This window comes from Macrotis lagotis, chromosome 1 (genome assembly GCF_037893015.1).
Source record: "Macrotis lagotis isolate mMagLag1 chromosome 1, bilby.v1.9.chrom.fasta, whole genome shotgun sequence".
Taxonomy (NCBI): domain Eukaryota; kingdom Metazoa; phylum Chordata; class Mammalia; order Peramelemorphia; family Peramelidae; genus Macrotis; species Macrotis lagotis.
The window spans coordinates 642,942,193-642,956,226 of record NC_133658.1 but is presented as its reverse complement, the minus strand read 5'-3'; the positions used below and the strand labels follow the sequence as shown (position 1 = coordinate 642,956,226).

General features: G+C 46.2%; 1 protein-coding gene across 2 annotated transcripts; it reads right to left on the bottom strand.

Annotated features, from left to right (window-relative positions):
- Window positions 1-1,874: 1,874 nt before the first annotated feature.
- On the bottom strand, window positions 1,875-13,074 carry HINFP (histone H4 transcription factor). Of its 2 annotated transcripts, XM_074215237.1 has the most exons (11): window positions 13,004-13,074; window positions 9,711-9,895; window positions 9,233-9,462; window positions 8,937-9,048; window positions 8,539-8,691; window positions 8,129-8,206; window positions 7,892-8,012; window positions 7,673-7,811; window positions 6,988-7,112; window positions 3,832-4,324; window positions 1,875-3,422 (listed from the first exon to the last, which is right to left on the bottom strand). In XM_074215237.1, exons 2-10 carry the CDS (start codon window positions 9,883-9,885, stop codon window positions 3,865-3,867), a joined length of 1,593 nt encoding a protein of 530 aa, XP_074071338.1. In that variant the 5' UTR covers window positions 9,886-9,895; window positions 13,004-13,074; the 3' UTR covers window positions 1,875-3,422; window positions 3,832-3,864. The 2 variants fall into 2 exon arrangements, with proteins under 2 accessions (XP_074071338.1, XP_074071337.1); XM_074215236.1 differs by having other exon boundaries at window positions 1,875-4,324.
- Between the last annotated feature and the right edge of the window lie 960 nt (window positions 13,075-14,034).

Genomic DNA, 14,034 nt, shown 5'->3' with positions numbered 1-14,034 from the left:
TCAAAGCCAGGAGCAGGTTTTCAAATGATGAGCAAACAATAAAAAAAAGACTCCTCCATAAACAGCTATTATGGCAACAGAGAAGCTCAAAAACACAGAGCCAGAAGAAAATGACTTAAAAATATATAAAAGAAAAACTTCAAGAAATATCTAACTTGAAACAAGTCCAATCAGAGTTCCTAAAAGAGTAAAAGTTTTTTAAAAAAGATCTGGAGGGGGCAGCTAGGTGGTACAGTGGATAGAGCACTGGCCCTGGAGTCAGGAGTACCTGAGTTCAAATCCGGCCTCAGACACTTAATAATTACCTAGCTGTGTGGCCTTGGGCAAGCCACTTAACCCCATTGCCTAACAAAAACCTTAAAAAAAAAAGATCTGGAAAAATGAATTCTAATGAGAATGGTAGGGGCAGCTAGGTGTCACAGAGGACAGGGCACTGGTCCAGGAGTCAAGAGGGTATGAGTTCAAATCAGCCACAGACACTTACTTAGCAGTGTAATGCTGGGAAGTTAAAGAGGTTGATCTCTTCAAAAACTGAGAACAGAAGAAAAAAATTAGTAAGGAGGATATGAAAAGAGAAATAATAGCTTGGAACAAGAGGTATAAAACCCAGTCAAAGAAAATAACTGAAAATCAGAATTGACCAAAAAGAAGCTAATTACTTCCTGAGACACCTATTGTCTTAAGGTTATTAGGGCAACTGTTTGTGATGGCAAAAAATTGGAAATTAAATGGATGTCCTTCAACTGGGGAAGGGCTTAACAAACTGTGGTATATGTATGTCATGGAACACTATTGTTCTATTAGAAACCAGAGGGATGGAAATTCAGGGAAGCCTGGAAAGATTTGCATGAACTGATGCTGAGGGAGATGAGCAAAACAAGAAAAACATTGTACATCCTAACAACATGGGGGTGATGATCAACCCTGATGGACTTGCTCATCCCTTCAGTGCAACAACCAGGGACAATTTTGGGCTATCTGCAATGGAGAATACCATCTGTATCCAGAGAAAGAATTATGGACTTTGAACAAAGACCAAAGACTATTACCATCAAATTAGAAAAAAAAGCATTATTATGTAATTTTACTCTCATATATTTTTCTTCTTTCTTTAAGAATACAATTTCTCTGTCATCACATTCAACTGAGATCAGTGTATAACATGGAACCAATGTAAACACTAACAGAATGTCTTTTGGGGAGGTGGGGGGAGGGAAGCAAGAATGGGGGAAAAATTGTAAAACCCAATATAAATAAAATCTTTCTTTAAAAAAAAGGTTATTAGCACAAAAAAAGTGATTATTCAGTAGTTCAAAAAATATTTGTTGATTAACTGGAAAGAGATCCAAATTGGGTAGGAAGCAACAGCATCTATCAGCCAAAGGATATGGATAAATTTTTTTCCCCTCTAGTCTTTCTCCATCTTGCCCTTTAGCTTGAATCCCTATCTTCTCATTTATCTTCTTTCAGGTCCACTCCTTCCACTCTTAGATTTGTGAAAAAGTGTGCCTATAAGTTGGGGTTGTGTGGGTATACCAGCTGACACTTGTGGCCTTACAAAGGGTGTCAATTGACCATTTACCATCAGGGGAACTTAATATTGATTTGCCCTCCAGGGTGATGAATAGTCCCATCAAAATCCCTTTGATCCATATACACTTGCAGACAGCTAACCCCATCAAACAGTTTCACAAGGTCCACCAGGGAAGAAATTCTCATTATGGTTTTGAATTCTAGTGTAGAAGTTATTAAACATTATGCAAAAATTTCAAAATTAGACAACTCTCAAACTCATTATGCATTTTCCCTCACTCCTAATCCCACCAAAAATGTCCTGCTGTCAACCAATCAAGATATTCACGAGACCAGGTGAATAATATTCAGTAGTCTGTTTATTCAATAGATTGAGAATGCAAGGGAACAATTTGTGTGCTTACATGTACATGCATTCTTAGTGATGACATTGCTGAATCACCTCTCACCATCAGAATACAAAAAGGACAAGAGTTTTGGGGCTGGCTTCTAAGAGCCAGCTCCTTGTTTTAGCATTAGAATGGGGAAGAGGCAGGAGAGGAACGAAGACCCTTCTCACCAGTCAATGAGATTTTTGGAAGTAGTTCAGGTTCTCCATCCCGTTCTGCACAGTAATCCATACCTGACTACACTGGTCCAGGTTGAATGCAGTTCTTACCAGAGCTGAGTCCCTCCACATCTGAAGGCAGGTTCCAGAAGTGGCTCAGTCTAGCAGTCTAAAAGCTGCCAGTCTAGTTGCTAGGGTGTGCCCTGGCCCTGCCCCCCACATGCCTGCTAGAAGGGTTCTGGCTACACCCTGAATTCTCACTATCCCAGCTTCACCCTTTAGCTGTTGAGTGTGCATTCACATGGTAGGGAAGGCCAAATCTTAAGGACAAACAAGTTGGGGGAGAGAATCCAATCCAGGATGCCTATACACAGCTTCCCCACTGCTCGGTCCTTATGTGTGGTCTTTCTTTACATTTGATTTAAGAACAATAATTCCTACCATCCTAGACCCAAACCCAGGACAATGCTTCTTTGACCTAAAACTGCAGGCCTATGGGAGCACTATCTCCACAAGACCCAGACCTCTCTTCCTGCAGCCCCTAAGTCCATTCTGCTTAGGTCATGTTATATCAGTTTGACCAACTAAGAGTGTAGTAGTTAAGGGGAGGAACATCTCAGTATTTCACCTGCCAGGCAAGGCAAAAAAATAGGAATGTTTTCCAATAAGACCTTTAGATCAAGAGCTCTTAGTAACAACTTATCCTAGAAGGTGTGGTCATGGTTAGAAAGACAGGTACCCTACCCTGGTACCTGGAACATCATTGTCAACTCTCCTCTCTTTCTGAGTTCCTCCCCTCAAACACTCTAGTTGTCCTGTCAGTGGAAAAGTCCACACCAGAAGTGGGAACGGTGATACTAAAGAGGCAGGCACCTGAGCCAACCCTTCAAACTGGGATGGGTAAGCGGAGGGACAAGGAGAGCATTAGTGAGAAACATGACATGGGCATAAAGTATTTATTGCCAATAAGAAAAGTCATCATACCATCATAATGATTGATATACAGTTTCCCTCATCAATGCCTCCCCCAACCTTGTACCTGAGGGTAACCCACCTTTGGGGATGGGAATATGGAGACCAGGGCAAAGCCTTTGGAGAACAGGAATGGGAAATGGCTTTGAGACACTTGTGATCATAGTCCCACAAAACGATGGTTTGGTGTCCCTTTCAGAACACTTTGTATGTTCAACAGGCTTGAGGTTTGGAGTTTAGTTTGAAATGCCCCTTCACCCCCAGACACTCTACCCAACAAGGACCCATATCCTGGGGAGACTTCCAGAACTGTTGCCAAATGGTCCATGAGTCAGCTTCCTGGTGAGACTGCTCTAAATCACGGAGTGTTCTGCAATCATGGTTGAAAGAGATGTTACCTATCCTTAGGATGACCCAAACATTGATCTCCCAAAATATCCCCTGAATAACCTCCTCCTCCCATTCCCAGGAAACCCCTTCTTCTCAGGCTTGGTACTTGGGTTAAGAGACTTCTCTCCCACCAAAATAGACACAGACACAAACAGACAGATTAGCAGGAAGATACACAGGCACAAACACACAGACAGATACATAGTACATAGACATACACACTCACAGACACACACTGTGGCCCCTCACATTTGTTACCAAGGACAGTTCAAAAGGTTGCATTCTACATGTTTCCAGAATGGGCCAAAGAGCAAAAATAAAAATGGGAAAAACAAAAAACAAAAAAGAAGATACAATCTCAAATCCAGGGTGGGAAAATAATGGCTCACCCAGACCCTGAAGGGAGTAGGACCTTCAGTCCCTCACTCAATTAAGATTCCCAGCTCCTCAGCCGTCTTATGCAGTTTCTCCATGATGCCATCAGGGGGATCAGGGTCAGGGACTCCCTCTCCTGGCACAGGAGGCTGAACTCCAGGGGCTGGGGCTAGGACATAATAGACAGTTTCATGCTCGCCTTGGGAATTGGTCCTGTTCAGCACGTGAATGACAGGGCTGGGAGAGTCCTGGGAAGTAGAAGCTGAAGGGACTGTCCCTTCACTTTCCTCCATCTCTGCCTCTTCTTCCTCCTCTTCCTCCTCCTCAGGTCCTGGCTCCTCAGGTCCAGGTTCCAAGATAATACCTTGTAAGCTGCCCTCTGTCAATGCTGCCCCTGGGCCTGGTCCCCCCTGCTCTTCTCTTTCCCTTAGTAGCTGCTCAGTCAGCTCCACACTCTCATATCGAACCAGCTGCAAGCGCATGTAACCATCCTCATGCTCCTTGTACCTGAAGAACAGAGACATTAAGAGCATGAAATACACCTACCCATAAAGGGAGGAGAGGCCTGAGTGAGCAATGACATCAATAATGTAAGGAAGAAGAGAGCTAATAGGGACCTGTCATAACCAAAGACAGGAGGTTGGGGAAGACAAAGTATTCACAGAAAATGCAGTGGAAATGGAAAAAAGACTCATTATTTGGCCCACTGGAAAGAGTGCTGAGCAAGGAGTCAGTAAAACCTGAATTCAAATCTTGCTTCAGATGCTTGTTAGCTGTGTGACCCCAGCCATAGCAGTGAATTTCTCTCAGTCTCAGTTTCTTCATTTGTAAAATAAGGAAGTTGACCTCAATGGTCTCTAAGATCTCTTCCATCTCTAAGACTGGGATAACTTAATTTTTCCTACAAAGGAGAGGGATCGAAGGTTCTGAAGACCACTTTCTTGCCAGCCAAGTGGTAGGAGAAGGGGAAAGAGAAGTATTTATAGTCAAGTTTTCCAAAGTGGGAAAAGTGGAAGGTTCAATGGAAAAGGCACGGGTCAAGGCAGTAGCCTTTTAATTGGTCAAACCTTGATGCAATTCACCAAACAATTATCAAGCCCTTACTATGTACAATGTGATGCATCAAGCCCTGGTTTAAATTTTAAAAAATCATAATAACAATAACAAGAATATAGTTTCTGCCTTCAGAGAGTCTAAGTCCATTAGGAGGATGAATCTGGAGAGCTAGCAATAGACTGAAGAATGCCAAAGCTGCAAAGAACCTGGAGTCCTTCCCCTGAGCTGGTCACCCAAGGAGATCACTGCACATAGTCACAGCAATATCATAACCAAGATCAACTGGGAAAGACTTAGCTATACTGATCAATCCAATGTTCCAAAATTGTTCTAAAGACTATCATGAAAAATTCTTATTGGCCTCTAGAAAGAACTTAGGAACTCCTGAGAGCAGATTTAAACATTTTTTTTTCCCCTTGCTTAAATTGTTCCCTTCTCCCAAACATAGCTAATGTGGAAATGTGTTTTACATGACTTCCTAAGGACAATGGTTATTGTATTTCCTTCCTTCTTAATGTGGGGTTGGAGGGAAAGAATTTGGAACTAAAAATATATTTTAAAAAAGAGTCCCCTGTGTTATTACAGTCAAATTCTCATTTAACCTTTGCTTCATTACCTCCTGTGAGGTGGAGAAACTAACCACTGTATTTCTGGGTGGCCCTAAAAGTTAGGAAGTTTTCCCTTATTTGCTCCTCTATTATATCCATTATGTCTATGGTCATGTAGCCTAAAGCAAATTCTTCTTCCAATTATCAGCACTGTTTAAAGTAACTGAATTTCTCACATTGTTGTGCCTGAGGAGTCCTTTCAACATACAACTGATCATTTCATTCCTTTGCCCAAAATCCTTCTGTGGACATTTCACTGATCAACAAAAGAAAGTACAAACTTCTTGACCTTACATCCAAGGTTCTCTAAAGCCTGGATCCAATGTTTTTTCAGATTGTCTACTCTCCCCATCCTTAACAATTCTGTCAATCACTATCCCGACAGGCTATTTTCCTTTTCTGCTTCTGGCCACTCCTTCATTCCTGGAACGTTCTGACCACACACTTTCCACACCATCCACTGATCCCTTACCCATCTTCCAAAGCCTGGTTTTACTCCTGACAGGGACCCTTTCCCTGACTTTCTCCCCCTGGCAGGAGCATTCTCCTCCTCAGAGCCCTCATAGAACCCATTTGTACCTCTCTCTCTCCCCCATGTCCAGAATCAGACTCTCAGAGGTGGAAAGGACCTTGACTTGGAGATTTCCAGTGAAGAACTACTTGCTACCTCCTAGGCAACTCTATCCACTTATTATAGGCTATTTTACATTAGAATTATATATATATATATATATATATATATATATATATATATATATATATATATATATATATATATATATATATCAGGGGCAGCTAGGTGGCACAATGAATAGAGAACCAACCCTGGAGTCAGGAGGTCCTGGGTTCAAATCTATCCTTAGACATTTAATAGTTACTTAGCTGTGTGACCTAATTTAACCCCACTGCCTTACCAAAAAAAAATGAGATATATATATATATATATATATATATATATATATATATTATTTCCTTCTATTAAATTATAAGCTCTCTGAAACAAACACTATTATTCAAGTTTGTATTTGTATCTCCCCATAGCAATCAACACAGGGCCTTATACCTAGTAAAACCTAATGCTTGAATTTAAATATTAAATCGAATTCTTAATTCCAGCTCCACTTTCAGCTTACTGTGTTCTTGTAGCAAATCATTTATTTAGTTGCTCTGTGTCTCAATTTACCTAATTTTATTATCAGGAAAATCATCTTTGAGGAAGCTAGGTGGTGCCATGGGCCTAGAGTCTGAAAGACCTGAATTCAAATTCAGTCTTAGCCATTAGCAGTTTGACTCTGGACAAGTCACTTAATCTCTGCTGGCTCAGTTTCCTAAATAAATAAATAGTAAGTGCTAACTCAATCTTAGCTACCATTATTATGATGATTATGATTATTATGATTATTATTATCTTTGTCCCTTATTTTATGAGGATAAAATAGAATGACATATGTGAAATTACTAGGAAGATATATGGAAAGTACAAATTCTTTGAGCAGGAGAACTCACCGGAAGCGGGGATGCCCTGAGGGCCACTTGAACTGGTGCTTCTTTCGAAGGTGGACAGTGAGGTTGTTGCCTCGAGTGAAGCACTTGTCGCAGACATGACACTTGTATCTGGGCTCTGAGTCCCCCTGAGGGTGAAGTCAATGCTGTTGAAGATTCCGTCCACTAACTAATTCTACCTTCCCAGTCCATCAGCTAATGAACAACAGCTCTGCCCTAGGCCCTGCATTAACCATGGACAGCTCACCAAGGTGAGCACCAAGAAGGCAAGTATTTATTAAATACCTCTCCAGGAGCTATTTATTACTGATGGTTAGCTCCATCCCAGTGGGGATGGTGTCCTATTGAATCTTTCTAGCATCTCGAGGAGCACAGGGTGATGGATAGAAAGCTGTTCTCAAGAGCTAGGAAGACCTGGCACCTTGTCTCACCTTTGGTTCACATCACTGCCCTTGGACACTCTACAAGTTGCAACAAAGGTGCCAGTCTGATAGGGGCATTGGTAGGGGAAGTCACCTCCCCTGGGAATGCCAGGTCCCTGTCCGCATCATTCTTCTGATCCAGGATACCTTTCCATCTTGGCTCAAGGTCAGATTAGTTCTGAAGCCCAGACCACCCTCAAGGCTTAGGACATTTCCAGGCCCCAGTCCCAGTCCGTGCATCCTCACCCTCCTCAAGCCCAACTCACTTGGTGCACTTTTCGGTAATGGGACTTGATGGAGCAGTGGGAGCGAGCACTGAAGTTGCAGCTTTCAAACTCACAGTGGTAAGCAGGTTCCTTGCTGTGGGTGTCAAGGTGCTTCCGGAGGTCAATCAAGTTCTTACAACTGCCAGAAGAGGGAACAGGGGTCAGGGCGGAGACTGGGGATAGACCCTGGCCATTCCCATCAGCCACAGCCTCTCTCACCTGTAGTCACAGTAGTCACATTTAAAGGGTCGGTCTTCACTGTGTCGGAAGCGAATGTGGTTTCGGAGGGAAGAGGGCAGTGGACAGGTCATGTCACATAAAGGACACTTGTAGTGATTCACTGCAGGGAGAAGATGTGGGTGAGAGGCGAGGGGAGGGAAGGGCAGGAGGAACCCTGGGGAGAGTGGGAGGGCAGGGCAGGAGGAACTCTGGGGAGAGGGCCTTGGGGACACTAACCATGGTTGCGCATATGGTCCCGCAGCAGTCGCTCTGTGGCAAACCTCTTGGAGCAATGGGAACACTGGAATCGTTGTTCTGGGGTGGGAAAAGGAGAGGAGAACTCTGAGGGGCTGAAGAGAAACAAGAATGAGGGGAGAGGAGCATAACTCCAGCCATGAGAAGGAGGGGAACTTTCTAGCATTAATCATAGAATTCTTTTTTTGAGCTAGACTGACTTATTTGGTTAACCCCACCCTCATCTTACAAATGACAAAACTAAGGCCTAAAAAGGTTAAGTGACTTGGTGGGGTCACACTGCGATGAGAAAGGGCAGGGACAGGCCCTGGATCTCCCAATGCTCAGTTCTGTCCTAAACAGGCGAGTCTCATCCCTTTCCCTCATCCCTACTCCCTCTGTCCCAAGCTCACGGTCCAGGGATGTCTGGCGTCGGATGTGGTCAAAGAACTTGGTGTTATTGGCAAACATCCCCCCACAAGTGGGGCAGGCCACCACCTTCTCCTGGGTATGACTTCGAAGATGTTCTCTCAGTTTACAACGGCCTTTGAAGGTACAGTTGCAATCTGGGGAAGACACCAAATCAGCCCCCTCCTACTAATCCCAAACCCTAAAAAATGTTCCCCCCACCCACCCTTTCCACCCCTTCCATTTTTATCCAAGCCCCTTCCTGGCCTAAACCAGGTTTTTCACTATAAAGAACAGGGAAGCTGAAATACCTGGCTACTATCCCCAGTCCTGCCACCCATAAAGGCAGAGGTCCGCTCTAAAAGGGAGGGTTATCAAAATAAGTAACTGAGGTATCCCTAACCTTTCCAGCCACATGGTACCACATGGTTCTCCTTGCTGGCTGCCTTGTATTCACAACACAGGCTATGGGCCTCGACATGCCGGTAAAACCACTCTGGATTTTCAAAGGAGCTCTGTTGAGGGGGAGAGGGGAGACTAAGGATAAGGAACAAGTAGAGGGGCACAAAAGTAATACTCGAATTCTGAATGGAGAAAGGAAAGTGCTTGACAGACTTCATAGGGATATGAGATCTCTCCATCAGGGGCAGAGCACAACCTCCCCCCACCCCACCCCAGTCCTGGCCCCTGCCTCCTGACCTCACAGTGCTCCCACTGGCACAAGAAGTGGTCGGGAATGTCAGGGATCATATTTCGGCTTTGGAAGTCCAACAGGCAGTGGCTGAGTCCGTCCTGGCCTTGCAGAGCCTGAAGTCCCCACTGTTTCAGCTTGGTGTGGTAACAGTGGAAATAAACATGGCGGACCAGGTCGGCCGAGCTGTCTGGGGAACAGAAGCCACACTCTTGCCACAAGCAGGAGTACTCTTCAGCTGAGAAGGAAGAAAGAGAGGGCTCAGGTCCCTCCACTCCAGGACACAGCCCTGCCTGGATACAGAACCAGGCCAGGCAAAGCCCAAACCTTCCTAAGTCAATACCTACCTCCTTTGAAATCATACTCCCATTCCTCACCCCCATTAAACCCCATCTTCCCAGTCTGTCCAAGGACACTAAAATAAAGGCAAAGCCAGTCTTCTCCCTCCTCTCACAAATCTTCTTCCATCATCCCTTGCTCACTCACCAAGTGGGTCCACCTCATCCTCATCATCTTCCTCAGGGCCTTGCAGGTGCTGGTGAAGATGCTGTGTGACATGTTCACAAAACTCCTCCACAGTTGAGGCCACAAAAGTACAGGATCCCCATTCGCACTGTAGCACCAGGGTCTCCCTTCGGGGGGCCTTTGGAGGGGGTGGCATGATTGCCAAGCTGTAGTAAAAGGAATAAAATGGCAGTCTGTTCAATAGTGAACAGTGGATAGCATACTAGGCCAGGAGGAGTGAAGACCTCAGTTCCAATCTGGTCCCATTGCTCAAGCTGGACAAGTCAATCAAACTTTTCTCAGCCTCCATTTCCTCCTCTGGAAAAACAGATAAATAATAGCACCTACTTCACAGGAATGTTGTGAGGATGAAAGAAGAAAATATTTGTAAACTTCTTTACAAACCTAAAAGCCATCTACATTACCTAGCAATTATTCTTTTTAGATATTAGATATTTAGATACTAGATTCCACTGGTAGAATGGAATAGGATTACTCTAGCAAATTATTAGAGGGGCTTGGACTCAATAATCTCTAAGGTCCCTTTTAACTCCAAATCTGTGATCCTGTGATACTTTCCTGGGAAGGATGGTAGCAATGATTGGAACCCCTGAAACCCCAAAGAATGTTATAGGGATTTATCCAGGGCTCTGATTCAATCTATCTCCAACCTCTTTTTCCATTTTTATTACTCCTATTTTCCTTTATGCATTGTTTCAGTCAAAGGAAATTTTTTAAGAGTCATTCCTCAATCTTTGCTGTACTGTCTTTTGGCCCCTTCACGCACAGAATATATGACTCTCTCATTCCTACCTCTTGGAAATCATTGTGCTGGGAAGGACAGGTTTATCCTCACTGTTTTGCTTCATAAGTTGGTTTGTTCTCCTCACCTAAATCACTTCTCCACCTCCCTTCCACTTAAACCCCACTTATCTTTCTAATTTTTTGGTTTTTTTGCAAGGCAAATGGGGTTAAGTGACTTACCCAAGGCCACACAGCTAGGTAATTATTAAGTGTCTGAGGCTGGATTTGAACTCAGGTACTCCTGACTCCAGGGCCAGTGCTCTATCCACTGTGCCACCTAGCCACCCCCCCCACTTATCTTTCTAAATGAAGCTTTTCTATATTAAACTAATCTTCATCCATATTGCCAGTGTGACCCTAGGCAAGTTATTAAGACTTCCTGGGCCTCAGTTTCCTCATCTGTAAAACCTAGGGATTGCACTAGGTCAGTGGTTCTCAAACTTTCTGGTCTTGGGATCCCTTTATACTCCTACAAATTTCCATTCCCAAGAATTTTGTTTATAGGTATTATATCAATTGATATTTACTATTTTAGAAACTAAAACTTAGAATTAAAATCTCAATATTATTATAGAATTAGTTTTGATCTCACAAACTCCCTGAAGGGGCCCCAGGGAACCACTGAAGAAAGAGGCAACATATTATAGTAAACAGAATATTAGACATGAAGGTGAAAGACCTATGTGAAATCCCAAGCTTGTGATCTTCAACAAATCACTTAAATTTCTCAGGACCTCAGTTTACTCATTTTGTAAAATGAGGATCATAATACTTATTCTACACTGTTTGTGAGGATGTACTTTGCAGAGCTGAAAGGGAATTATAAAAATGTGAATTATGTTTTTATTTATAGTTAAAGTACTTTCCACGGTTTACCTCACTGGATCCATTCAACTACCTGGTTGAGGCAAAATAATTTAAAAGACTACTAGACAAAAGACACTTTTTTTTTTTGCCAGGCAAACGGGGTTAAGTGGCTTGCCCAAGGCCACACAGCTAGGTAACCATTAAGTGTCTGAGGCTGGATTTGAACTCAGGTACGCCTGACTCCAGGGCCCATGCTCTTATCCACTATGCCCCCTAGCTGCCCCCAAAAGACACTTTTATAAGAAGAGTCTCTCCTCTTAAGGACCTAACATGCTATTGGAAGATGCAACTCATACAGGCATGTAATTATAAGGTAATATGAAGAAGAAACCACTAACAAGTAGGGAAGCAAATATAAGCAGCTGAGTCACGACTAGCCTAAACCTAAAGACTCACAGTAAATCTATATTTGTACAGAGCTTTACAGGCTGCACATCTGAGAGGCAGTATTTTTTTTTTAACCCAACCTATAATTTCATTGTGTGCAGGAAATCCAATTGCATTTTGGCATCCAAAAAACCTTAAGAAAGTTTTCTGCGGGGCGGCTAGGTGGCGCAGTGGATAGAGCACGGGCCCTGGAGTCAGGCGTACCTGAGTTCAAATCCGCCCTCAGACACTTAATGGTTACCTAGCTGGGCGGCCTTGGGCCTTACAAAAAACCTAAAAAACTAAAAATAAAAAATAATGAGAAAGTTTTCTGGCAGCAGAGAGGTTACTTGTCCAGAGTCACCCAGTTCCTATTTATCAGAAGCCCTTGAACCCAGGTCTTGGCTCTGGTTCTATTGGCTATTACACCAAGCCCCTCTTAATTTAAAGGAAAGTCAAAACATGACAAGAGTCCAGCAGAGGCAGGAGGAGCACGGGGGCAACCCAGTCTATCCCCCTTGTTAGGTGTTGCTATCAGTTTCTGCTTGCGAGCCCGCCTAGGTCCCATGTAGTGGTTACACTAGGATACATTGTTTCATCATCGTCTTCCTCCCGAGCCCCAGCGCAGCACTCAAGCTCGCTCGGCTAACTGCAACGGCTTGGACAGAACCAGCTCTCCCGAGGAATGTTATTTCTGGGCAAAGCCTGTCTAAACCTCAAGACCTACAGAATGAGTATTTGCAAACCCGCTGCTGCGGGGGGCCATCATCCCTTTTCAGGCTTTTTTGGCCCACGGCTAGGCAAGGATGAAGAGTGCGGGGCCGCATTTGAACTCCGGTCCTGCGGGCTCCGGGCGCGCGCTGCGCCACCTAGCGGCCCGGCGGCTTTCATCTTGTCGGAGCCCCATTGTGGGAGCGAGCCGGGCGCTGCTCCCCCATTGCAGCGAGGAGGACACTGAGGCCGGGGAAGAGGAGAAGAGCAGAAGGGCACACAGGGGCGGCGGAGGCGGGCTCCCGGGCTTCCCAGCTTCCTCCTGCCTGGCCCGGCGGGGCCGGGCGCGCCGTCCTCCAGCCCGGCTCCCGGGAGCGGCGCCCGCGGAAGGCTCTCCCTCCCTGGGGTCCCTCCCGGGCAGTCCGGGGGGCGCGCCGGGGCCGCTCTGGGGGGGAGGAGAAGCGGGAGCCCACCCACACCCGGCCTCGGGAGTCCGCGGAGGAAAGACCCCCCCCCCCCAGCCTTACCGTGCCCTCCGCTCCCAGGTCTCTCCGTTCCTCTCCCACGTCCAGCCAACTCCAGGGGGACACACGTGAGTGACGGCCGACGGGAGCCAATCGAGGCCGGCTTCTGGGCTCCGCCGTCCGGGCTCTCGGCCAATTATAACGCAGCGGGGGCGGGGCCCAGACGCTACCAAAACACGGAAGGGGAGGGAGCGGGCGGCGAGTCGGGTGACGCGCTGCGGCCCCAGGGGCCGGGAGCGCCGAGGGTGGAGCCGCCGAGCGGCGCCGAGCGGCCGGGCCCCGGGGACCGGGCGGGGGAACTGGGCTGGGAGGGGCCGGGCCTGCGCGGAGGGGCCTCCCTGGGCATGCGCAGAGCTAGAGCCTGGCCCGGCCCTGGCCGAGACGCGGGCCCCCGGGGCACCCCCGGGTGCGGAGAACGAGCCTCGCCAATGGCCGGGTGAAAGCGCTTCCTTGGGCCTGGCCGGGGCCAGTTTTCCTCAAAATGGAGAGAACGATGGTTCCTGCTGGGGCCTTCCTGAGCCCGAACACGCCCCGATAAAGAGGCAGGGGCCTCGACGCCAGCCATCCTCATTCGTGTCGCATGTTAGGGCTGTGGGGGGCCAGCCGCAGGACGGCCCTGCGAGCCGCCGCCGCCTTTTGGAGAAGCTGGGCTCAGAGAGGCCCCCCTAGGCTGCCCGGGGTCACACAGCGCCCTGGTAGGAGCGGAACGCAGATGGAACCCCCTTAGGGTGCGGAGCGTGGGTCCAAGCATCCACCAGGTGTACTGATGTGAGAACCAAGTGAGAAACTCACGGTAGCTCCTTGTAACTGTTTATTTCCTTCCTTGAGCCTGTGAAAACCAGGGGAAGGAAGGGACATTGATTATTTGGAGCCCCAGAGAATCTGCCCCTCAACGAGTGAGATTCCAACGGGGATTCTAAGCCAGCTAGAAAAGATCATTAGATTTGGAATCCTGACTGCTCCTCTTGAGGAGTTTCTGCTGTGTCTTTCCAGTTACCTGATCTTTAAATGATGGACTGAAACCTGATGATTTC

Excerpts from the sequence above, each read along its gene's own strand:
- HINFP (XM_074215236.1), bottom strand. The coding sequence starts at position 9,885 with ATGCCACCCCCTCCAAAGGCCCCCCGAAGGGAGACCCTGGTGCTACAG. Across the intron at positions 9,049-9,232 it reads GCCAGTGGGAGCACTGTGAG|AGCTCCTTTGAAAATCCAGA; the intron begins GTCAGGAGGCAG and ends CCCCCTCAACAG. Across the intron at positions 8,013-8,128 it reads GGACCATATGCGCAACCATG|TGAATCACTACAAGTGTCCT; the intron begins GTTAGTGTCCCC and ends TTCTCCCTGCAG.